We start from the raw sequence: 22,494 nt of genomic DNA, 5'->3' as shown, positions 1-22,494 counted from the left end.
AAAAAAGTAAAATGATTACAAGCATTGAGGTAAATATTGCATCAAGCTTTAGCCAACTTCTTACAGAAAAGCTTAAGAATCCACTAGGCTCCACTTAGAGCCCCATCACTCACAAGTACATGTACTTGTAGTGGTGGGACCATCAACACACAAGCTATTGGTCACCCGTAGGAAATCAATTTAGAATATGTGACTATATTTAATGATTGAATAAGTTGGAGGAGAAGAGAGGATATCTATCGTGGGGAGAGAATGACTCCATTACTAATGGTTGTCGTGACGACATCAACATTACGTCCACTAGTTAATGTAGTATTTACCATTTTTAATGGTACTTGATTTACCAGAGGAAGTACATGTCAATTGACCTACACATGTCACGGCTCTAAGTTTCTTCTTAAGGGTCTTAAGGATATCTAAGGGCTCTTTTTTCCTATCCAATGGGACGAGCATTGACTTGCCTCCGAGAGTTCCTTAAAATTTAACAATGAAACCATTGCACATCATGGTTTGATTCAACAATGAAACCATAGCACATCATGGTTTGATTCTTAACCATGATCGAATTGAATGACTTTGGGGCATGTTGTGCCTATGTGACCACAAAGGGGAGTGCTATTGAGACCTTCCTCAATGTGAACTCCCCTTTCTTAGAGAACATTCCTTCCTCGACCGTTCATTGTATCAAAAATCTTTGAAGCTCTCCCCCCACATGGCACACAACGTCCGTGTCCGTGTCCAGGAGGCTGCCCCTGTGTCACGCAGCTCCGTTGATATGTGTGCATAAAAGCAAGTTGCAACCCATATTCAGGCATCGTGTGCTCTGTCTCTTCTCTGCCCCCTACGTCATTTCCAACGGTCTTATTATGATGACCTTCCTTATTAAAAAAAAATGCAAAATTCCCAATTTCCAGCTAGCTAGCCCCGAGAGAGAGAGAGAGAGAGAGAGAGAGAGAGAGCATCTTCATTAAATTTTATCTCCTCCACAGTCCCAATCATAATAATCACACTTTCCATCATCTTCCCGAGTCTTCTCGCCCAACATCATTAGGTCCTCTGCTGAATCTGGAAGTCACGAGTAGCTGGGCTTTTTGACAAATTATGTTCAAGCTTCTGGTCAATGGGCTGATGCTATGGTTGCTTGTAACCTTGAGCAGCTTGTGGAGCATCACCGGCGCTGCAGGTATAAAACATTGTGTTCTGTTGAGATGGGTTTTGATGCTACCATTGTGCGAGATTTGCTTAGTGCAACCGTTGTTACCTGTTTAGAGAAAGGGATGTTCCATCAGTGAATTAAGTACTGAACTAATGTTACAATTGTAGTTTGCATGCAGTTCAAGATGCTCCCAAATACTGTATTAATGCAACCATTAGAGGCTGGGTACAGTTAAGGGATGCTCTTCTACTCTTTAGTGGTGCATTTATAGTCTGCATTCAGTAGGAGATGCAAGATGTTTCCAATACTGTACTAATGCAACCAGTAAGAGCCTGGGTACAGCTAAGGGATGCTCTTGTACTATCCAGTGGTGCAATTATAGTCTGCATTCAGTAGGAGGTGCAAGGGATGCTCTGCTCCATTACTGAACAAATGCTGCAAATTATTCTCCGACTTCAGTAGGAGATGCTCCCAAGGGTGTATTGCTACAACCATTATTACCTGGATACAGTTAAGGGATGCTCTTCTACTGACTGCTTGAGAGATGCTCCCAACGATTTGATGATTATGATTATGTTGAATCTGCAGGAGCTGTGGTGGGCTTCAATTATGGCACACAACTTTCTGCGCCACCATCTGCAGCGCAGCTGATCAACCTGCTGAAGGTCCAGCACATCCCAAGTATAAGGCTGTATGATACCGCAAACTCCACATTGCTGGAGGCATTGGGTGGAACAGGGGTGCAGGTAGCATTGTCCATTCCCAACACCCAGCTTCTAAGTATTGGTGGACCCAACGTAACAGCAGTCAATTGGGTGAAAGCCAACGTCTTGCCATACTACCCCAAAACCAACATCACAAGCATTGTAGTGGGCAATGAGGTCCTCACTAGCCTCCCCAATGCTGCTCCTCTCTTGCTTCCTGCCATGAAAAACCTCTACTCTGCTTTGGTCAGCTCAAATCTTGATAAGCAGATTAAAATCTCTACCCCTTTCTCTCCCTCCCTTATCCTTGATTCCTTTCCTCCCTCTCAGGCCTTCTTCAATAAGACTTGGAATACTATCATGCAGCCCATGTTGAGCTTCCTGTCCCAAACAAGCTCTTTCCTCATGCTCAACATTTACCCCTATGACATCTACAAGGCCAGCAATGGGGTTGTGTCTCTGGACTATGCCCTCATGAACCCCCTCTCTCAAGCTGAAGTGGTGGTAGATTCCAACACCCTGCTCCAGTACACAAACGTCGTGGATGCGGTCCTCGATGCAGCTATCTTCGCCCTTGGAAAGCTTAATTTTACCACACTGCAAGTTGTCCTGGGAGAGACAGGGTGGCCCTCTCAAGGGGATGCAGATGATAAGGAAGCCACAACAGATAATGCAGCTATCTATAACAGCAACCTCGTCAGGCACATAGTCAATAACACAGGGACGCCTAAGCGCCCCCGGGCTGCAGTCAACACATTCATTATGGAGCTTTTCAATGAAGATCTGAAGATAGGTCCTACAACCAGCAGGCACTATGGACTCTTCAACTCCTCAACGACCTTTCCTCTGTACCTGCTACACTTGGCCGGATCAGGGCCCCTCCTGGCTAATGACACTACGAGTCAGCTCTTTTGTGTGGCTAAGCCTGGTATTGATGAGGATACCCTGCAGATTGCCCTTGATTGGGCTTGTGGCATAGGCCATGCCAATTGCTCTGCAATTCAGCCTGGTATGCTGTGCTATGTTCCAGATACAGTACCCAACCATGCCTCCTATGCCTTCAATGCGTATTATCAAATGAACAATCGGTCGGATGACAGCTGCACTTTCAATGGGGCTTCTATAGTCACCACCACAGACCCTAGTAAGTTTCAATTCAGCAGCTGATTGAATATCTCGGTATAAGAGCTGTGTCTACTTTGCTACTTGCAAATGTCGGTGCGTTGTGATGCACTAATGTCCTTCTTGCTTGCAGGCTATGGAGCGTGTGTCTACTCTGGAAGGTATGTTTTGGAATGCTTGGAGATGGAGCAGATTAGTGTCCTGTTGAAAATTTTGGTCTCAGGCATTGTTATCTGAGCTAAGTTAGGATTAGTCTAAGGCAACTCAGCCTAATGGTAGAACAAGTAAAGGTTCTGAGACATGTAGCTATCCTGGGACTACTAGTCCAGGATAGCTCAGCCTAGTGGTGGTGCAAAACTCCTTTTTGTGTCGGGAAGAAAGAAGAAAGGTGGCTGAGCTATCCTGGGACTACTAGTCTAGGATAGCTCAGCCTAGTGATGGTGCAAAACTCCTTTTTGTGTCGGGAAGAAAGAAGAAAGGTGGAATGCATATGTTGTTTAGTCTTGCAAAGTATATAGTGCTATAGATCTATAACAAGTCATATATATGTCTGTAAGGGTTTACAGGGCTATAGTCTATAACAATTCATATTGGGTTGTAAGGGACTATAACCATTCATATTAGTCTGCAAAGATTTATAAGACATGCTGATGAGGATTTAGAGGAAAGACCACGGTTACTTTAAGAGCTAGAACATAGCAAGAAAAAGTGTGTGGGTTGGCCTAGATGATGCTCATGAAAAAATTTGACATTTTCCTGTGTTGGGGGGGGGGGGGGGGTAGAAGGGGCTCTTTTGCCTCGGTTTTCCCTGTAGTGTTCAACATCGTGAGCTTCTTGCTTGGGAGGCACTGTGGACGAGGGAGAAGGGGATCTTTTCCCTGGGTTTTCCCTAGAGTGTTCAACATCATGATCTTCTACTTGGGAGGCACCGTAGACCTAGCTAGCTACAGGCGGTTGGGGGCAGGGGGACTGCCGCGGGATGCCTCGCGCGAGCAGAAGCCCCATGATGTCGTCCATGATATTCCCCCTGAGCAGAAGCTCATGATGTTATGTCTGTACATCTATCTGTTGCTTCACGTACATGTAATTGTAAATTGCATGTGCTTGTGCGTCTGTTGCTTTATGTACAAGTCATTCTAATTGTATATGCTTCTGATTTGTTGATGATGATGATGATGCTGCTGCAATTGTGATGGCAGTCCCGGCACCGCTGGCAACTCGACGGTGCCGAGTTTGAGCTCCAGCAGCAACAGCACCTCCAATTTTTCCGGCAGCGGCAACTCCACCAGCAGCAGCAGCAGCATTACTAGTACGCACACAGACTTGCAATTCTTCTGTTCTGTGGCGGCGCTCCTGGTCACAGGACTCATCACCATCACCTCCTACTAGCTCCATGCTAATTCATCTCCCCTCTCCCCCTACCCTAGCTTTCTCTCTCTCTCTCTCTTCTCTCTGCGAATATACTTCGGTCTGCGGGTCCCTTCAAGTCGTAAAGACCCGGGGACCCAATTTTGCACCACGGAAACCGGGAAATGTACTGGGATTCTTTTTTGCCTTCATGAGAGAAAATAATACGGAATTTTGTTCCTTTTGTAATGACGCGTGTCACTTTTTTTGCATACCACGTTGGCACGTTGTGGACCAGGGCAGGCAGGCGGGCGCGCGCGGGGGTGTGTCCAAAACGCACAAGGTTTTCGAGGCCAAAATAGACCATCTCAAGCTTCTTTTGTGTGTAAGTTTTGCCAAATTGCAAGTCTCTCGCAGCCTTTATGTTTACACCATAGTCTCTTGCAAGTTTTACCTTTTAACAACCATTCTCTTTGCAACATGAGAAGGATTGTCCCTACATTTTGTTATAGATTGTGCAATTTGAAACCTGCAATGTGATGCCAACAAGTTAGAAAACACTTTGGGAGCGCACCCAACATACACATAAACACATACGTTACATGGGTACATGCCACCCACATACACATAAACACATATGTTACATGGGTACATGCATTATCTTCTACCACACATGGTATGCATTAGACATTGTATGGGCTCTAACATCTTAATTTCTTAAGATCCCCATCATGCTTAGACAATGATTGATGTTGATACTTTACCTATTCCTAGGGAAGTATCTTTAGGCTTGGAATCCATTCTTATTATATGAATACATCTTGCTTTATGCTATCGAGAAATTATGGTTCTTAATTAGGAATACATCTTGCTTTACCCTATTGAGCAATTACGGTTCTTAATTAGTTAATTGTACATTGTACATCTTGCTTTATGCTATCGAGTAATTATGGTTCTTAATTAGGTAATTGTACATTACCTTAATAACCAAATCCCTTTACATGATCTTTTAGCTTTTAACACCAATTTTTGAATGTTGTAACTCTCTTTACCTCATTTAAGTGCTAGAATGTTATATCGTTCATCTCTCTCCCCCTCCACCACTTACCTTTATAGATTACATAATAACCTCATCATAATATAACCTTTGGCATTTAACCAATGGGCTGCCATAATTGCCCTTCTTAACCTCGCTAATCTTAACCAAGTAGATCATACAAGAGGACACCTCTTCCTCCTTATGGAAGAGAACTCCTCGGCTGGTGCACAATGACCCTCGTGTGAGTGAGCCTGGTCAAAGTACGATGGGTAAAAAGAAGAAAGGTGCTGAAAAAGTGAAAAATGAGCACAAAAGAGTGGATAGGGCCCAAAATGAGGCAAAAAAACAGCAAATTGAAGAATTTTATGCTGAAAAATACGAGTTTTTGATGTACTGGTTTAAAAATGAGGATGAAAAACGAATCCTCTGGACAACCAAGATGCAAGGGCTGCTAAGCGGCCGTGTTTTTTCAAAGAAAGAACTAAGGATCTGGAGAGCAGCTCGTAAAGGATACACAACTAGGTGTAAAAACGTGTTTTCGAGCAGTGAATGATAACATAGCCGAGTGGTCTGAAGCACACAGAAAGAATTTGGCTTTTGATATGCTCCATGTCGAGTGCCAATTGGAAAAGGAAATGAGAGAAAAGTATGGTGAGGCCATCGTGCAAGGGGGGTATGCCAGATGATATAGTTCCAATAAAGACACCCCCCGCGTGTCAAGCTACAGAGTGTGTTGATATGCACAACTTCGACAGTGATGATGAGTCAGAAAGTGAATTAGAAAGTGATAGCGGTGCAGATGATCTATTGAATGATCGAGCATTTTTTGACTGCAACAGAATGCCGCATAGCCATGGCTGAATAGATGATATAAGATGGCCAATTGACTCCCGAACAACGAAGAACACTACCACAGATGGTGGTCAGAATGAAGCAAGCACTGGCAGTGCATAACAGACAATGTCAGGACTTTGTCCAGCTACAGCTTGGCAGTACTGAATCAACTTATACAGAAGTAGATGATGAAGATGAGCAGACTGCTATTGAAGAAGAAGCAGACCATGAGGAGAAGTATTGGAGAGATGACAGCTAGAGTGGCGAGCCAGATTATGATCAAACACAGGAGAAGTATTGGAGAGACGACAGTCAGAGTGACGAGCCAGATTATGATCAAACAATGTGTCAAGACGAACCAGAATGGTCCAGTGGGCCATATGTAGATGATCAATATGAAGAATTCGTGATGGCACGGACGAGTATAAATGAAATCGTGGCCAAGGAGCTTCCAGATGTACATACAGGGGGCCAGTAAGCCCAGTTACATGGTAGATGGAGTGCTTATTGAAGAATATGAAGAGTGGCAGGCGACCTCTAGGTCGGATTCAAATATAGAAGAGCAGCTTAAAGATCTCGTGACGGCATGGGTGAGTATAAAGGAAACCGTGGCCATACAAGCTCCAATGTGCTTACCAGTGGCCTGTGGGCCTAGTTATTTTTTTCATGACGTCTTGATAGAAGATTGTGCTGAAGAAAAGACGGCCTCCGAGTCGCATCTATTATCAGATGGCGTGATCCTAGAAGAGTGCAATATCGTGGATGAGGCAATTATAGCCCAATCCCAAGCAGTTGACCCCCCCTATGGCATGGAGTCGAGTTCGAACTCGCATGACTAGTTTCTATATGAAGAGTGCAATATCGTGGATGAGGCAATTATAGCCCAATCCCAAGCAGTTGACCCCCCCTATGGCATGGAGTCGAGTTCGAACTTGCATGACGAGTTTCTATATGAAGACTCCTGGAGCCGGGAGGATAAACGAACGGCTAGAGCATGTATTGAGGACTCCTGGAGCTGGGAGGATAAACAAACGGCCATATCTTGCAATGAAGACTCCTAGAGCCGGGAGGATAAACGAATGGCCATATTCCACGATGACATATCTGAAGACTCCTGGAGTCAGGAGGATAAACGAACGGCTAGATCATGTAGTCACGACTCTTGGAACCGGGAGGATAAACGAATTGCCATATTCCACGATGACGTATCGGAAGACTCCTGGAGCCGGGAGGATAAACAAACGGCCAGATCACATAGTGAAGACTCCTGGAGCCGGGAGGATAAACAAACGGCCATAATTCAGGATGAAGCTAAGCAATGTCACCGGGAGCTGAGTTCGAGCTCAAGCGACTATAGTTCCAGTGATTACATTTATGACTCTTATGAGTCCAACCATGAAGATGACTTTGCGGAGTCCAGTTCAGAAGAAGAAGAAGCAGAAGAGGATGAAGAAAAAGCAGAGTAGTATACAGATCTTACAGCAAACGAAGATGAGTCAGATCAAGATTAGAAAGACGATGCTGAGCATGGGAGAGTGGTCTGGATTGCCTCCCAAAAGAACGACATGGCAAACGAAGATGAGTCAGATCAAGATCAGAAAGACGATGCTGATCATGGGAGAGCGGTCTGGACTGCCTCGAAAAAGAATGACATGGCAAACGAAGATGAGTCAGATCAAGATCAGAAAGATGATGCTGAGCATGGGAGAGCGGTCTATGCTCGGATGGGCTGAGACCTCGAAGGGAACAAGGGGCCAGACGGAGCAGGGTTCGAGCTCGTGGGTTGGTGTCCCTCCCTATGGTACGGAGCCGAGTGCGAACTCGCGTCACCAAATTACCGTAAAGCTGCCGGAGGCCATGGTCGTGTTGGAAGAGGACGAGTCAGAAACCGAGTCCCCACATTCAGAGTATGACAGTATTGAAGACTCCTTGTGCCGGGAGGATAAACGAACGGACACATCCAGTATTGAAGACTCCTTGGGCCGGGAGGATAAACGAACGACGACAGTTTATGTTGAAGAACGGCGACATCTTGTGTTGAAAACTCCTTGCGCCGGGAGGATAAACGAATGGCTATGCTTATTGATAATATTTTTGAAGACTCCTTGCGCCAGGAGGATAAACGAATGGCCACACTTCATATTGAAGACTCCTTGCGCCGGAAGGATAAACGAATGGCTATGCTTATTGATAATCTTTTCAAAGGCTCCGTGCGCCGGGAGGATAAACCAATGGCTATGCTTATTGATAATCTTTTCAAAGACTCCTTGAGCCGGGAGGATAAACGAAGGGCCACACTTCATATTAAAGACTCCTTGCACCGGGAGGATAAACGAATGGCTATGCGTATTGATAATGTTTTCCAACACTCGTTGAGCCAGGAGAATAAATTAATGGCCAGACAGAATGTTCTGATGTGTCAAGACTCCTTCAGCCAGGAGGATAAATGAACGGCTATGTTTAAGAATGATTCTTTTGAAGACTCACTGTGCTAGGAGGATAAAGAAACGGACAACCTTTGTAGACGTTATGTCGAAGACTCCCTGTGCCAGGAGGATAAAGAAACGGACAACCTTTCTTCACATTATGTTGAAGACTCCATGTGCTAGGAGGATAAAGAAGCGGTCAACCTTTGTACACATTATGTTGTAGACTCCCTGTGGCCAGGAGGATAAAGAAACGGCCAACTTGGGTACACTTTATGTCGAAGACTCCTTGCTGTGGGAGAATAAAGAAACGGGCAATTTCCAGGTTTATCCTGCAGATACCAAGCTCCTTGTGCCAGGAGCCTAAAAGAAAGGCCATTTATCCAGTTACTATATGGTACTTGAACAGAGTGCAGATGCGAAGGACAAAGAACTCATGTTGCCAGGAGTATAAACGAATGGCTTATGTGCAAGCTGCTAGGAGAGCAGTAGATCATACAAGAGGACACCTCTTCCTCCATCTAGGACTTACGGAAGAAAACAAGGCAGACTTGTCCTATCGGGATGTCAATCGGGGATTGCCATTGACACTTGCAACCTAGGATGGATTACCTAGTTCTCACTAATAATCTAACTCTTCAATTTTACAGGTAACAAGTGATATCCTTCCCTCTTGTTTGTGTTTTTCTTGTTTTTAGTTTGTCTACCTCATACAACTTGATTTTCTATTACGATGCCTTATTTGGCTATTTTAATGTTGCCATCGAGTACAATACTCAATATAATGCTAGATATTTTGGATTCACTTCTTGCAAGTAGCATTATTTGTATTCTTTTTTACATGCTTCCTTGTTGTATAACTAACACACACACACACACGCACGCACGCACGCACGCACGCACGCACGCATGCACGCACGTGCGCTCGCTCGCTCGCTCTCTTTAAACGAATGGCTTATGTGCAAGCTGCTAGGAGAGCAGTAGATCATACAAGAGGACACCTCTTCCTCCATCTAGGACTTACGGAAGAAAACAAGGCAGACTTGTCCTATCGGGATGTCAATCGGGGATTGCCATTGACACTTGCAACCTAGGATGGATTACCTAGTTCTCACTAATAATCTAACTCTTCAATTTTACAGGTAACAAGTGATATCCTTCCCTCTTGTTTGTGTTTTTCTTGTTTTTAGTTTGTCTACCTCATACAACTTGATTTTCTATTACGATGCCTTATTTGGCTATTTTAATGTTGCCATCGAGTACAATACTCAATATAATGCTAGATATTTTGGATTCACTTCTTGCAAGTAGCATTATTTGTATTCTTTTTTACATGCTTCCTTGTTGTATAACTAACACACACACACACACACACACACACACGCACGCACGCACGCATGCACGCACGTGCGCTCGCTCGCTCGCTCTCTTTGTGTATCTTTCTTTACACATACAGTCTTTTATTTTAAAAGACAAATGGTGTTCCCTTTCTACATATGCATTATCTTATTGTAGAGATATTTTGATAGGGTTTGCCCTTTTGACTCCTACAACCTATTGAATTCCTCATCCTTGAAATCCTTTGGATTCCTCATTCAAAGTAAAATGGCGCATTAAATGTTGGTTAACCTTCCCTTCCTACATTTGCATTATCCTCAATGTAGAGATAATGCAACCTAGAATCCAAATCAAAGATATGGATCACTCCACAAAACATTCATATTTCTTCAATTTATGAAAGCTTGAGGATAGTGGAGCATTTCAATTGGCTTGAATATAGTGAAGCATTTTAGATGCTTTTGGTATACTCCATTATTACTATCTATGCTTGACATAGACATATGTCCACAAATAGATTGCGGATACTAAAGACAAGTCAATTATATTGTACTTTTTTCAATTGATTAACGTAAATTTGGGCCCATTTCTTGAAAGAAATGAGTTTTTATTTTGTATATTCCATTATTACTATCTATGCCTAATATGGATATTTACCCACAAACAGATTGTGGATACTAAAGACAAGTCAATTGTATTGTACTTGTTTTCAATTACTTATATAATTCAATGAAAGGGATTAGATATTAGCAAAATCCTACCCAAAGATAAGCTAATGATATTGTATGTGTTTTAATTGATTAGACAATTCAATTATATTACACTTGTTTCAATTGATTAACGTAAGTTTGGGCCCATTTCTTGAAAATAATAATAATAATTTATAATGTAGGTAACTATATTGACAAAAGTGATGATAAAATGTTTACAACATTAAAGGGATTAGATCTTAGTAAATTCCTCATTGGTCACCTTAAATATCCAAAAAGAGTCTCTAAGAGACATTGCCTAAACCTTTAAAAATGGTAGTATCAATACCATGATAAGAAAATCTAGGGTATTGTATTCTATTCAATAGTGATAATAAAATGTTTACAACATTAAAGGGATTAGATCTTAGCAAATTCCTCACTGGTCACCTTAAATATCCAAAAAAAGTCTTTAAGAGACTTTGCCTAAACCTTTAAAAATGGTAGTATCAATACCATGATAACAAAATCTAGGGTATTGTATTCTATTCCTGAAAATGTATTTTTTTGGAGCCCCTACTAAAAAGTATGCTCAAAGATTTGGTGATCAAAGCTCATTTATAATCTAAACTTATCATGGTTAGGTAAGAAATACATACATATATACACATATACTTAGGTACTCACTTTTGCTTATATGCTGTTAAATAACACATGAGAAGTATCCTTTATGAGAAAAGCTTACCTAGAAGTAAAAAATTTTGATTTACTATGCCTCTTTACACTAAATATAGGTGAATTTGGCAATAAAATACCTTTACAAAATTCACTTATAGCCACATTTGTCGATAAGTGGTGAATTTTTGCATGAATTATGGCCAAAATTTTGCAATTTGGACCTGTTTTATAGCTAAATTTGTGAAATTTCGCCCAAAAAAATTTCCCTGATTCTTGATCCATGGCACTTCTTTGATAATTTCTACTCTTATAATATCCCAAATTTTCCAAGCATATTTTGGCATGCCTCCCTAGTCACTTAGAATTGCTTGCTTGCACTTAATCGTAGGATGAAAGCACGCTTGAAACATGGTCTTCTTAGACTTCATCTATACACTTCTAACATATGGGCATCCCCAAAAGAAGTAGAATTCATCCTCCTCCTTCTATCCATAGAAGGTGCAAAGAGGGTTGCAATTGCAAAACTTAGTAATACTATTCTTTGTGAGGAGGGTCTGATAAAGCACTCTCCATAAAAGCACATTAAATTGATTGGTTGAGGTGATCTTCCACACTCTCTTGCTTTAGCATCCCTAAGCCTAGAGAGAGTTGTTTGGGAATGACTTACCCCATTGATTTTTCATTGTGGCCTAGAGAGATTGGTTTGGGAGGGACTTACCCCATTGATCTTTGATTGTGGCCACAAGCTTGTTGTTCAAGTAGAGCAAATAGGCTCTCCTCCTTTTGTGGAGAGCTTGTACTTCTCTTGGTACTCCATAGAACTAAACATATTGGCTTCTTCACAGTCCTAGAAGTTAGCCACTCCTCCATTTTCTTTGCAAACAGTTCTTGTGGCCATCAAGCTCCTTCAAGGGTCAAATGAAATTATTGGTGTACCACATCCCAAGGCTTCCATTCCATCCTCCTCGTATCCCATAGGTCAATCCAATGTTTAAACCCCGAAGTTGCTACATTTATTGTAATCTTTGACTTGGTAGTTGTTGATATTACCCATATTCATAAGTTGCATGTTGGTCTTAAACCTAATGGAGCAAAAAGACATTGCTTTGACTATTGCCACACCAATGAGATTTGTCTAGTAACTCACTCCAACTAGCTACTATGGCTCAAATTGTACCCAAGTGATGATGGTAAACTTAATCTTGGTGCTAAAGAGCTTACCTGCCTAGCTTAGCTCTACTTCAAGGTTAGCTCCTATCTATGCTAGATCAAGAAATCCTTGATACCTTCACATTGGGTTTTCTAGGTTCATCCTTTGAAGAAAATATAAAAAAGGCCACTAAGCTTTGTCTGCAAGATTTTCCAGCATGAGGCCACCTTATGACTTGCAAGCTAAAATTTTCTCATGGCTGACTGCATCCCATTTGTTTGACATTGTTGTAGCTCCACATGCAAGTTTTTAGTAGCTCCTATGCCTTGCTCGAAGTTGATATGAGAAGGGGAGGCTTGCCTCAATGAAGAGAGTAGAGAGGATGCACTTTACCCTTTCATGCATGTAGCATCTATTTTAGCTCTTCACAAAGCCAATCACATATTTGAGAAAGAGAGAGGTCTAATTTGACAAAGCGTCCCAAGTATCTAGCGGCAATTCTTGACTTTACCACTTGAAGCCCCTTCTTAGAAAACCATGCATGGAGAACTTCACAAGACAAGTAAATCATTGTATTTATCTTCAATATTGCAGCTATTGAGTAGTCTTTATACACCTCCATTAAGGTATTCAAGGATGACTCCTCAAATTCAACTATGTTTCTGTTGTCATTTGCAAACATTTGAGCCACAAATGGTCCTTTAGCATAGGTAGGGGGATAGCCCTAAGGAGGCCTCCTTGTACCTTAACAAAAAGGGCTCTTAAAGAGACTTTGTAGCAATTACAAATGACAATGAGGCCAATGAGAACCCCTATCTTGTAGATCTTTGGAGAATGAATTCTTTTGGTGGGCACCTTGGATAATGCATTGGTGAATAACATTTGCACAAAGTTGCAAAAACCACAAATGGTCCTTCACTCAGTAGAGGGACACTCTTAATGAGGTATCCCTCCACCTTAACATAGATAGATCTTAGAAGAGGTTGACTGTTGATTACAAACAATAGTGGGGCCAAATGAGAAACCCTATCTCAAAAGTATCTAGATAGTGAATTATTTTGACAGTAGGATGCCATTGATGCATATCTCGAATGACACATTGGTATATAGCACATTTACTTGGCACAACAAGCATTAAGTATCCACACAAAGAATAACATAGAGATAGAATGTACTATGTCAATGAATGTGGATGGTGGCTAGAACCTAAAAGCTATATAAGGCATTAATGGATGTACTAATCTTGAATCACTACTTGCTAGTGTTTTGATGCAATCTAATTTCTGTAACATTTAGTAGGGACCCTCCTCCCTCCCAAAACTTAAATACTACTTTCTTCTTGCAAGAAAAGACTCACTATAATGTAATCAAGAGGATTAGAATGGAGGCTTTTGTGGGGGGTGAAGGCACCTATGCCTAATCACCCTTGTATTAATTACACTAACAATATCCACAGACTTGTACACTCTGCAGGTGGTGGGTGCCCATCATTGTTAGTTCATTCTTTATTCTTTCAGTGACATTTGAAAGGAAAAGTTGGTCACACATTGTGACTATTGGAGTTCCCACATATGGTGTCTCTTTCTCTTACTCTCTTGCCCCATTCGCCATAGCTCTTGCTTTGCTCTTGCTTCCACTTGTGTGCTTCTAATTGGCCTCTACCTTTCAATTGGTATCAGAGCCATCCATTTGAGGAGCTTCTTCATCCTTTGCTTTAGCTCGGATTCAAAGCTTCAACTCAAGGTTTCATGGCAGCCATTATTTCTTCCTCTCGAGGTATGTATTGACTCTTTCCTACTTTCACTTGTTCCAACTTACTTCTCACTTGCTGAGGAGCTTCCTAAGGCTTAGTTGAGCCTTGTTGAGTGTTATTGAGTTGAGAAGCAACCATTTTATTTATTTTGAGTGAATACTAAGCATTCTGTAGAAGTCATGGACAACTATGATAGCTTAACAACAATGTTGTATTTTGTCTATAACTTTTGTATATGGTATTGGATTTAAGCATTTTATGGATAGAAACAAAGAGCACAAGGAGAGATACATATCTAGGCACTCATAGAGTCAACTTTATGCAAATTTCTCTATTTTACATAGAACAGAACAATTTTGGTTTGGATAGCAAACAATAAATTCCATAATGCATGTTTCATGCTTCAAGGATACTATTTTGGTACCCAGATAGTATGATTATGCTTGTGAGATACTATTTAGATCATGTAGAGCTTGATTAGCTCATATTTATAGAGTTTTATTACTATCATAATAGTTTGGACAACAATCATACAACAATGAGCTTCATCTTTAAATGCTTATTGTGCCTACATAGTATTTCAAGTATGCTACATGTCTATAGTGATGTCAAGCATTGATGTATGAGCCTAGATATGGTTATGATATGATTCAACACTTGGATTTGAACTACATTTGATGCACTTGGGATTTGGTTAGCTACTTTGAGCTTTTATGCTCACTCAATCATGGATATTGAAGCTTCATTTGACACTTATATTCCCGAATGTATTTGTGATGTGCTTGGGCTTCATGAATGCTTTGATGTATAGGTATTGTGAGCCTTTGCTTGCTTACTTGGCAGTTGATTTTGTTCTAGTGGAAGTTAGTACTACTACCTGGGATGCTACATAGAACTTTGAATTTATGTAGTTGAGCTTAAGCTCATTCCATTGATACCATGGATACTTACTTCATGTACATGCTTTCTTAATATGTATTGGATGCAATTACCCTACAGTGGGTTGATTTGATCACATACTTTAAACTTGATACTTATGTTTCTCAATATGATTTTTATATGCTTTTGGGTTATGTATTGAGCTTTTCTCCGTGGGTTATGCATTTTCTAGTTCTTTTCTCTTTACCCTGATATCTCCTATGTACATGATGTCTATGCCTACTATATGGATGGTTACTTATACACTATAGTAGTGAAAACCTTCAATATCGGTTGTTCTTGGTCTTTTTTTCTTGTTTGCTTACACAGTTGTTGGAAAACTTTTGCAGTTTATTACAATAGCCTATCATTTTGATTTTATGCATTTTATCTAAGGGCAATTACTTGGATTTGATAGTTACTTGATTACAATTAGTGGATAGCTAATCCCTCTAGTAGTTTCTCTTGCTAAGTCAATTTGGGTGCTGATTTTGGGATTGTTTTGCTATCAATTACAATAGCATATTTGTCTTGGATTGTGCTTTCATTTCTTAAATTATGGCTGGTGGATCGAATGATAATACTATCTTTAACATTGAGGAGTTGGATGGAAAAAATTACAGCTATTGGAAGGCTCATATAAAAAAGGTTATAGTGCAGAAATTCCAGACTTAGCCATTGAGACATGAGGGTGTAATGTTCAAATGCACTGATATAGAGGATTGGGCGGAATTGGATGAGTTATATAAATCTACAATCATTTTGTCACTCTCTAAGCAGGTCTACTATGATGTCATCTCTTTGATGGGACAGACCACCTGATAGTTATGGGATAAGATTTGTAATGTCTATGATAAGTAGAGCCTTGTCCCTTAGATGTATTAGTTGAAGCATCTCATAGACCTTTGTATGAAGGATTGGACTTCCATGTTCACCCACTTAAATGAGTTTCATTCTATTTTCAACCACTTGGCTTCCTAAGAAATTGAATTTAAGGACAATCTTCCTCCCTTGTTCTTACTAATTACATTGCCTGAGTAATGGGATTCATTCCATTCTATTATGTGTGGAAATATGCTTGATGATGGGCTGAAATTGTAGGATGTAGAAGATGCTCTCTTGAATAAAGAGGTTAATCAAAAGAATGTAGATACTCCCCATACCTCTCATGCTTTGACCATCGGAGGAAATAATGATAGGAGTGGTAATGATTTTGTGGGAGAGACTCTCACATAAGTTTTATTCTCATTCACATGGATAGTCTTGCAGTAAGTTTCATAGCTATAGTCTGCATTGCCTTATCTCTATTGTGGGAAGCAATGTCATATTCAACCATAGTGCCATAAAATGCGTGATGACAAGTATAAAGGAAAGGGAAAAGATAAAGAGCAGGAAAAGAATGATGATCACATCATTGTCCCTAGTAAGTCTAGTATCAAGATTGAAGAGATGAATGTCATGTAGATTGATTTTGATGATGACTACATACTTGTATCTTATTCTCTTGATGTTTTGCCACTGACGACTAATACATCTTGTCTACCTATGCTCAGTGTTGGCTCGTTGATTTAGGGGCTTCATTTCATGTCACGCCTCATCGACAGTGGTGTCACTCCTATGACAACATGACATGATTTGTTAAATTGGATAATGATCTACATTGGATATTATTAGTATTGATAATATTAGATTGCCATTTGCTTCAAGAAATACTTTTGTTTTGCATGATGTACACCATGTTTTAGCTTTGATCAAAAGTCCATGCTTGACAGTTGGATGATGCATGTTATATTGTATATTTTGGTAATTACTCATAGAAGCCTACTAATGGGAATCTTGTCTTAACAAGAGGTGCCAAGTCTGGCACTCTTTATCCCTTACTTGTATCTAGGTCTATCAACCATGTTTTGCTAGTGTCTACCTGTATCGTTATGGCATTGTTATCTTGGGCACATGCTATTAAAGGGAATAAGAATACTTACCCATTTGTAGTATCTTCTGTCCCTTGACTATAAGTGTTTTGATTATTGTGATCATTGCCTTTATGGTAGACAAACTCATAACTTACATAAGAAGTCTAGCATTATGTGTATGGGTGAGCCTCTAGCCCTTGTTCATTTTGATGTTTGTGGACCTATGCCTTGCAAGTTGTTAGGTGGTGTGAAGTATTTCATTATTTTCATTGATGATTACTTACGTAAGGTCTGGGCATACCCCATAATGTAGAATTCAAAAGTCTTGGCTACCTTTCAACATTAGCTTGCTTTTGTTGAGAATTAGTAGTTTTAGTATATGTTAAAATGCCTATATTTTGACGATGGGGATAAGTATGTATCTAAAGCCTTTGAGGAAATTTGTGATGAGAAGTGTATTAAGCATCAATTGATTACCCTATACACCCACCCTAGAATGCTATAGCTAAGTGCATGAATAGGATGATTTAGGAGAAAGTTTGTAGTATACTTAGCCAAGAAATCTTACCACAACACTTTTGGGATGAGGTAGTTATGGCTACTATATATTTGATCAATCGATCCTCATGCACTGCTCTTGACTATTAGGTTGCAAATGAGGTATGGTCTAGAAAACCTTGATCATATACTCATTTGTATGTCTTTGGTTGTGAGGCTTTCTACCATGTTCCCAAGGACAAGCACAATAAGATGGAACCTAAGTTTGTGAAATACATCTTTATTGGTTATGAGGATGCATATGAGATGGGCTATCACTTATGGGATACATAGGTTTAGAAGGTCATTTGCAACTATGATGTTGTTTTCCATGTGGAGAAAATGCATAAGCAGCATGAGCAGGTAGTTTCAAGAGGAGCCTCCTATTACTATATAACTACCTAGATAGCCTACAATAGCTAATGCTCTAGTGGTCTAGGACCATGATGAACACGAGGTACGGGCCCCATAGCCTATTTTGTGGTGGTCTACTAGAGGTGATATATTGGTGTTCTCTATGGATTATGTTATGATGATAGATTCTAGTGAGCCTCTTACCTATGATGAGGCCATGTGCAGAGATGATAGTCACGCTTGGGAGTGGGCCATGCAATTATGATGGTATATGGCTACCCCAAAGAAAATATGGCTTGGATATGTTATCCAAATGTGGTATGACAACATGCAAGCCTCCTTAAGTACCATTGGAGAAAAATGTCAAGTTGAGTGCTGATGTTGGGGATGAGATAGAAGAGCCTATTATGTTCAGGAGGATAGTAGGGAGTCTAATTTACATGACTATCACATGGCCATATGCTATTGGTCTTGTCAGTTAGTTTATGTAGATGTTGAGAAAGCCTCATTTGAATATAGTTAGACGCATATTGAGGTATATGAAGTCCAATTTACATTATTGACTTTTTTATGAGGCAGGTAAGGATGTAGGCGTGTTTGGATACACAGATGCAAATTGGGTTGGTAGCATGTTAGACAGAAGATATACTAGTGCATTCATGCTTTTCCTTGGTAGAGCATCAATTACATGGAGCATAAAAAAACAACCTATAGTTGCTTTATCAAGTACATAGGTTGAACATAGATGTGTTGCTATGGCAGCATGTGAGGTGGTATGGTTGTAAAAGTTATTGGGTGATTTGAATGTGCAAGGAGATGGTCCACTTGTCATTCACTGTGACAACATGAGCATCATACAACTAGCTAGGAACCTAGTGTTCCATGCTAGGACAAAACACATTAACGTGCACTACCACTTTTTTAGAGAGAAGGTACTTGTAGGAGAGATTGACTTGGTATATATCAGTACACATGATCATATAGCTGACATTTTCACAAAGGCATTAGGTACAGAGAAACTTCAAAAGTTTTGAAGCTTACTTGGAGTTGTAGAGATATAGTTAAGCTTGAGGGGGAGTGTTAAGATGGCAAGCTCAATATGTGTGGACATTCATGATGGACAGCCTGGCTAGATGGGTCTACACTTAGCACATAGGTGGTCAATATGATCATCACATGGAGACTAACTTATCACTTGTTATATTAGTTTGTTGCACCTGCCTACAATTGGTATAGTTATAGCACTAGTCGATTAGTATAGTCAATTATACACTATTTGACTTAGTAGACCACTTTTCTTTATGTTGTATCTTATCTATACTTGGTGTGCATTGTATTATATGTGGAAGAAGAAGAAAAAACTAGCAAGAAAAGGTTTTGGCCTCCATCTCTCTTCTTGTGTTCTTGAGCGAGCTTCCTCTTATGTGTATGCCATATATTTGGCGCAATAGCTCAAGCAAGTCTCCCTACCACGTGATTCTTGATAGTGTCTAACTGACCACGATTCATTACACTGATAATACCTACATACCTGTGCACTGTAGGTGGTGGGTGCCCATCACTGTTACTTCATTCTTTATCCTTTTAGTGACATTTGAACTCGAGGAGTCCACCTATAGGAAACATCTATATAATATGTGTTCAATGGATATTTAAAAATACCATTTCTTAGCATGCTATAAGGCTTTAAAATGACATGTTTTTACTTTACTAAACTTACGTATTTTTCTCAAGTTGTAATAAAAAAAACCCATTTTTGTAAATATAATCCTATAAATTTTACTAAATATAATACCCTTTCTTTTGAACTCCATGGTATCTTACATGTTCTATAAGGTGGACTCCCCGGGCATTTGAATAAGGGAAGGTCGGTCACACATTGCGATTGTTGGAGTTTCTACATATGGTATCTCTCTCTCTTGCTCTCTTGCTCCATCTGACATAGCTCTTACTTTGCTCTTGCTTTTGCTTATGTGCTTCCACTTAGGCTCTACCTTTTAGCTTCTTATCCTTGGATGTCAATGGACATAGATATATTGATGCCATAGCTAGGTTCTTGAAAGACTATGGGTAAAATAAAGCTAGAAGGAGGAGTCTGACTTTCAATCTGTGGTTGCAAGGGCTAGAGATAATATGCTTTTCACTCTTTCTGTATATGTTGATGATCAAATTTGTCTTTGGTTACTTCCATTTCTCAAAGATTATATGCTTAATGAAAAAGTGGTTTTTTTCTTAAGAAACCTTTGTTAAATAAGCTTTAACAACATTGATGTTGCTAGGGTGCAAATAGGAGCTAATTTGAAGATCAAGTGGTAGGCCCCAAAATAGTTCTTTGATGCTCTAAAGTGCAATCAAAATAGAGAAATTATTGCATGTATTACATATAATGAAGGTGTATATCACAAGGAAGATTGCACTATAATGAAGGTCTTTGAGAACTATCTTTCCTATGTAGTGGGTAATGCATCAGATGAGAATGAGCTTGTGGAGGGTAAATCTAGTAGCCTTTTGGAGCACAACTCATCCCAAATTCCTTGGGAGAAGAGATTTCTATTGGATAGACCCATCATAGAATGATAACTTGAGTTCATCATTCACAAATAAAAAGAAAGAATACTCACAGTCTATATGGGTTTGTTGTGGAGTTTTTCCAAATGTTTTTGAAAGTGCTAGCCAAGGATACATGTGTAGAAATTACATGGCACAATGGAAAAAATATTAGTAAGGAGTAATGAACACATAGCGAATATAAGAAGAACAAAATCTACTTTAATTTCAAACAAATTGATACAAGATAGCTCTGTCCACCCGTGTGCTTCTACTATGAAGCTTAGATGGCAATCTAAATAGATGATAGGCAAAGAGCTTAAGGATAGCTGGAAGAACTTTGACTAGGTGAATGATGGATTTATGATGCCTTTGAAGGGGTCTTCATTTTATAGCCTAGGAAGGTAGTTTAGTTGGCTTGTTTGACCATGTTATGAACCTTCCCTAGTTGGCTCCCCTAAGATCTCCCTAGCCAGTTGCAACTCAATGCATTGTGCCTTGAGTTGGTACCAACATAACAAATCCATCCAACCCAAAGCCTATATTCACAAGGGTCATCTTTTTGCCATTCAGTCACATTGACCTCATCTGACAAACAAGTTCATGCTCACACATGGCTCTCCTCATAATGGGAGCCTTACAACTTAGAGCACCATGGATCATTTGAGGCAACTTATGAGGGTGGGGCATTGACCATATCTAACAACATGTAATCTTCTCACCTAGTTTAGGAAGAAAGGGGAAGTCTTAGCCAATGTGACCAAGGGTTAACTAGAATCATCCGTAAGTCTATGCATAGAACCCACTTGAATGATTGGTGCCCCCAATAATATTGAATACCACCTCCAAATTAATGGGAAAGGCTTTCTCATGGTGAATCAAGTTCTTACTATACCAAAGCTATTACATTGGTTCCAATATAGCTACATATTTGGAAAGAACATCCAAGCTCTAGTGTTGAATGTAATCATGCTACTTGACCACATAATGCTGCCAGGTAAACAATTTACATTGATTAACATGGACTTTGATAAAGCTTACAACCATGTCTCTTTTAATTTTTTTATCATAGTGATCCAAGCCTTAGGTTTTGGTAGTGACTTTTGGAATCTAGCACAAGCCGAAAAAGGCTACATCTCCAAGTTGATGTCTTAAGACAAATGGATTAGAACATTTTCTCTCCTCTTCAATCATGCAATTGTAGCCATGCAAACTATCACATCATTACTCATTCATGTTCATCGATCAAGATTGTATCTAAAGGTAAGCCTACTTCTCATGGAAATGCTTAAGAGCCCACAAAACTACCCATATTCAATATACTTATAATTAGTCTTTGATAATCCACTTGAGGAGATCCCCGATGAGGGATTTGGTGGTAGTTTTATGAGGGTCTATAATAGATACCAAGGCCAAGCAAGAAACTTGAGGAAAATCCTAGGAGGCTAGAGAAGAGGGTTGTTCCATTTTTATAATCTACACATTGATGAATATATATTTATTATTTAAGGTATGGAGTTTAATCCCCTTATGAGAACCATTATTAGTTTCAGCTTGAACTAGTTACTCAAAGTGTTAGCAATAATGGACAACAAAAGGGGAGGTAGAGAACATCCTTATTTGAAGCCTCTTCTCAAGGGAGGGGCTAAAAATCATATCCTTCACTACAACCTTGGTGCATGCATTTCCAAAAAACCTTACTAAAGAGAAAGAAGCTTCTGATCGATTGAAACTCTAGCATAAGCATTTCCAAAAGCACTCCTACACATCAATGAAGCTCTTACCATATCATGAAGAGATTGGAAGATGTAGTTCCACTCAAGGTTCTCATAGGCCTCACCAAAAGAAAAGCTAAAAGAGATAAAATTATTGATTAGAGTTGTGAGAATGATCTATGTCTTTCCAAAGAGGGAAATGGTATTCAAGATGTATATGCCCTTAATAAACCCTTTTTTCTTATTCCTTATGATAGCATTTAGAAGGGGTGAT

The 22,494-nt window shown here is 40.0% G+C and overlaps 1 protein-coding gene across 1 annotated transcript; it reads left to right on the top strand.

Moving 5' to 3' along the window:
* The first annotated feature begins 914 nt into the window (after positions 1-914).
* Positions 915-5,033, top strand: LOC148034371 (glucan endo-1,3-beta-glucosidase 3-like). The gene is made up of 4 exons (XM_087679317.1): positions 915-1,183; positions 1,745-3,004; positions 3,116-3,143; positions 4,182-5,033. The coding sequence occupies exons 1-4, from the start codon at positions 1,102-1,104 to the stop codon at positions 4,369-4,371; spliced, it is 1,560 nt and encodes a 519-aa protein (XP_087535443.1). The 5' UTR covers positions 915-1,101; the 3' UTR covers positions 4,372-5,033.
* Positions 5,034-22,494: the final 17,461 nt, after the last annotated feature.

Source organism: Lygodium microphyllum, chromosome 6, assembly GCF_053477565.2.
Source record: "Lygodium microphyllum isolate KBCC chromosome 6, Lygodium_microphyllum_v1.1.10, whole genome shotgun sequence".
In the NCBI taxonomy this organism is placed as follows: Eukaryota; Viridiplantae; Streptophyta; class Polypodiopsida; order Schizaeales; family Lygodiaceae; genus Lygodium; species Lygodium microphyllum.
This window is presented reverse-complemented; position numbering and strand designations above follow the sequence as displayed.

What these genes read in the sequence shown, in the direction of transcription:
- LOC148034371 (XM_087679317.1), top strand. Translation starts at nt 1,102, where the DNA reads ATGTTCAAGCTTCTGGTCAATGGGCTGATGCTATGGTTGCTTGTAACC. An exon ending in AGTCACCACCACAGACCCTA is followed by an intron (nt 3,005 to 3,115) that starts GTAAGTTTCAAT and finishes TCTTGCTTGCAG; the next exon opens with GCTATGGAGCGTGTGTCTAC. An exon ending in GCGTGTGTCTACTCTGGAAG is followed by an intron (nt 3,144 to 4,181) that starts GTATGTTTTGGA and finishes TTGTGATGGCAG; the next exon opens with TCCCGGCACCGCTGGCAACT.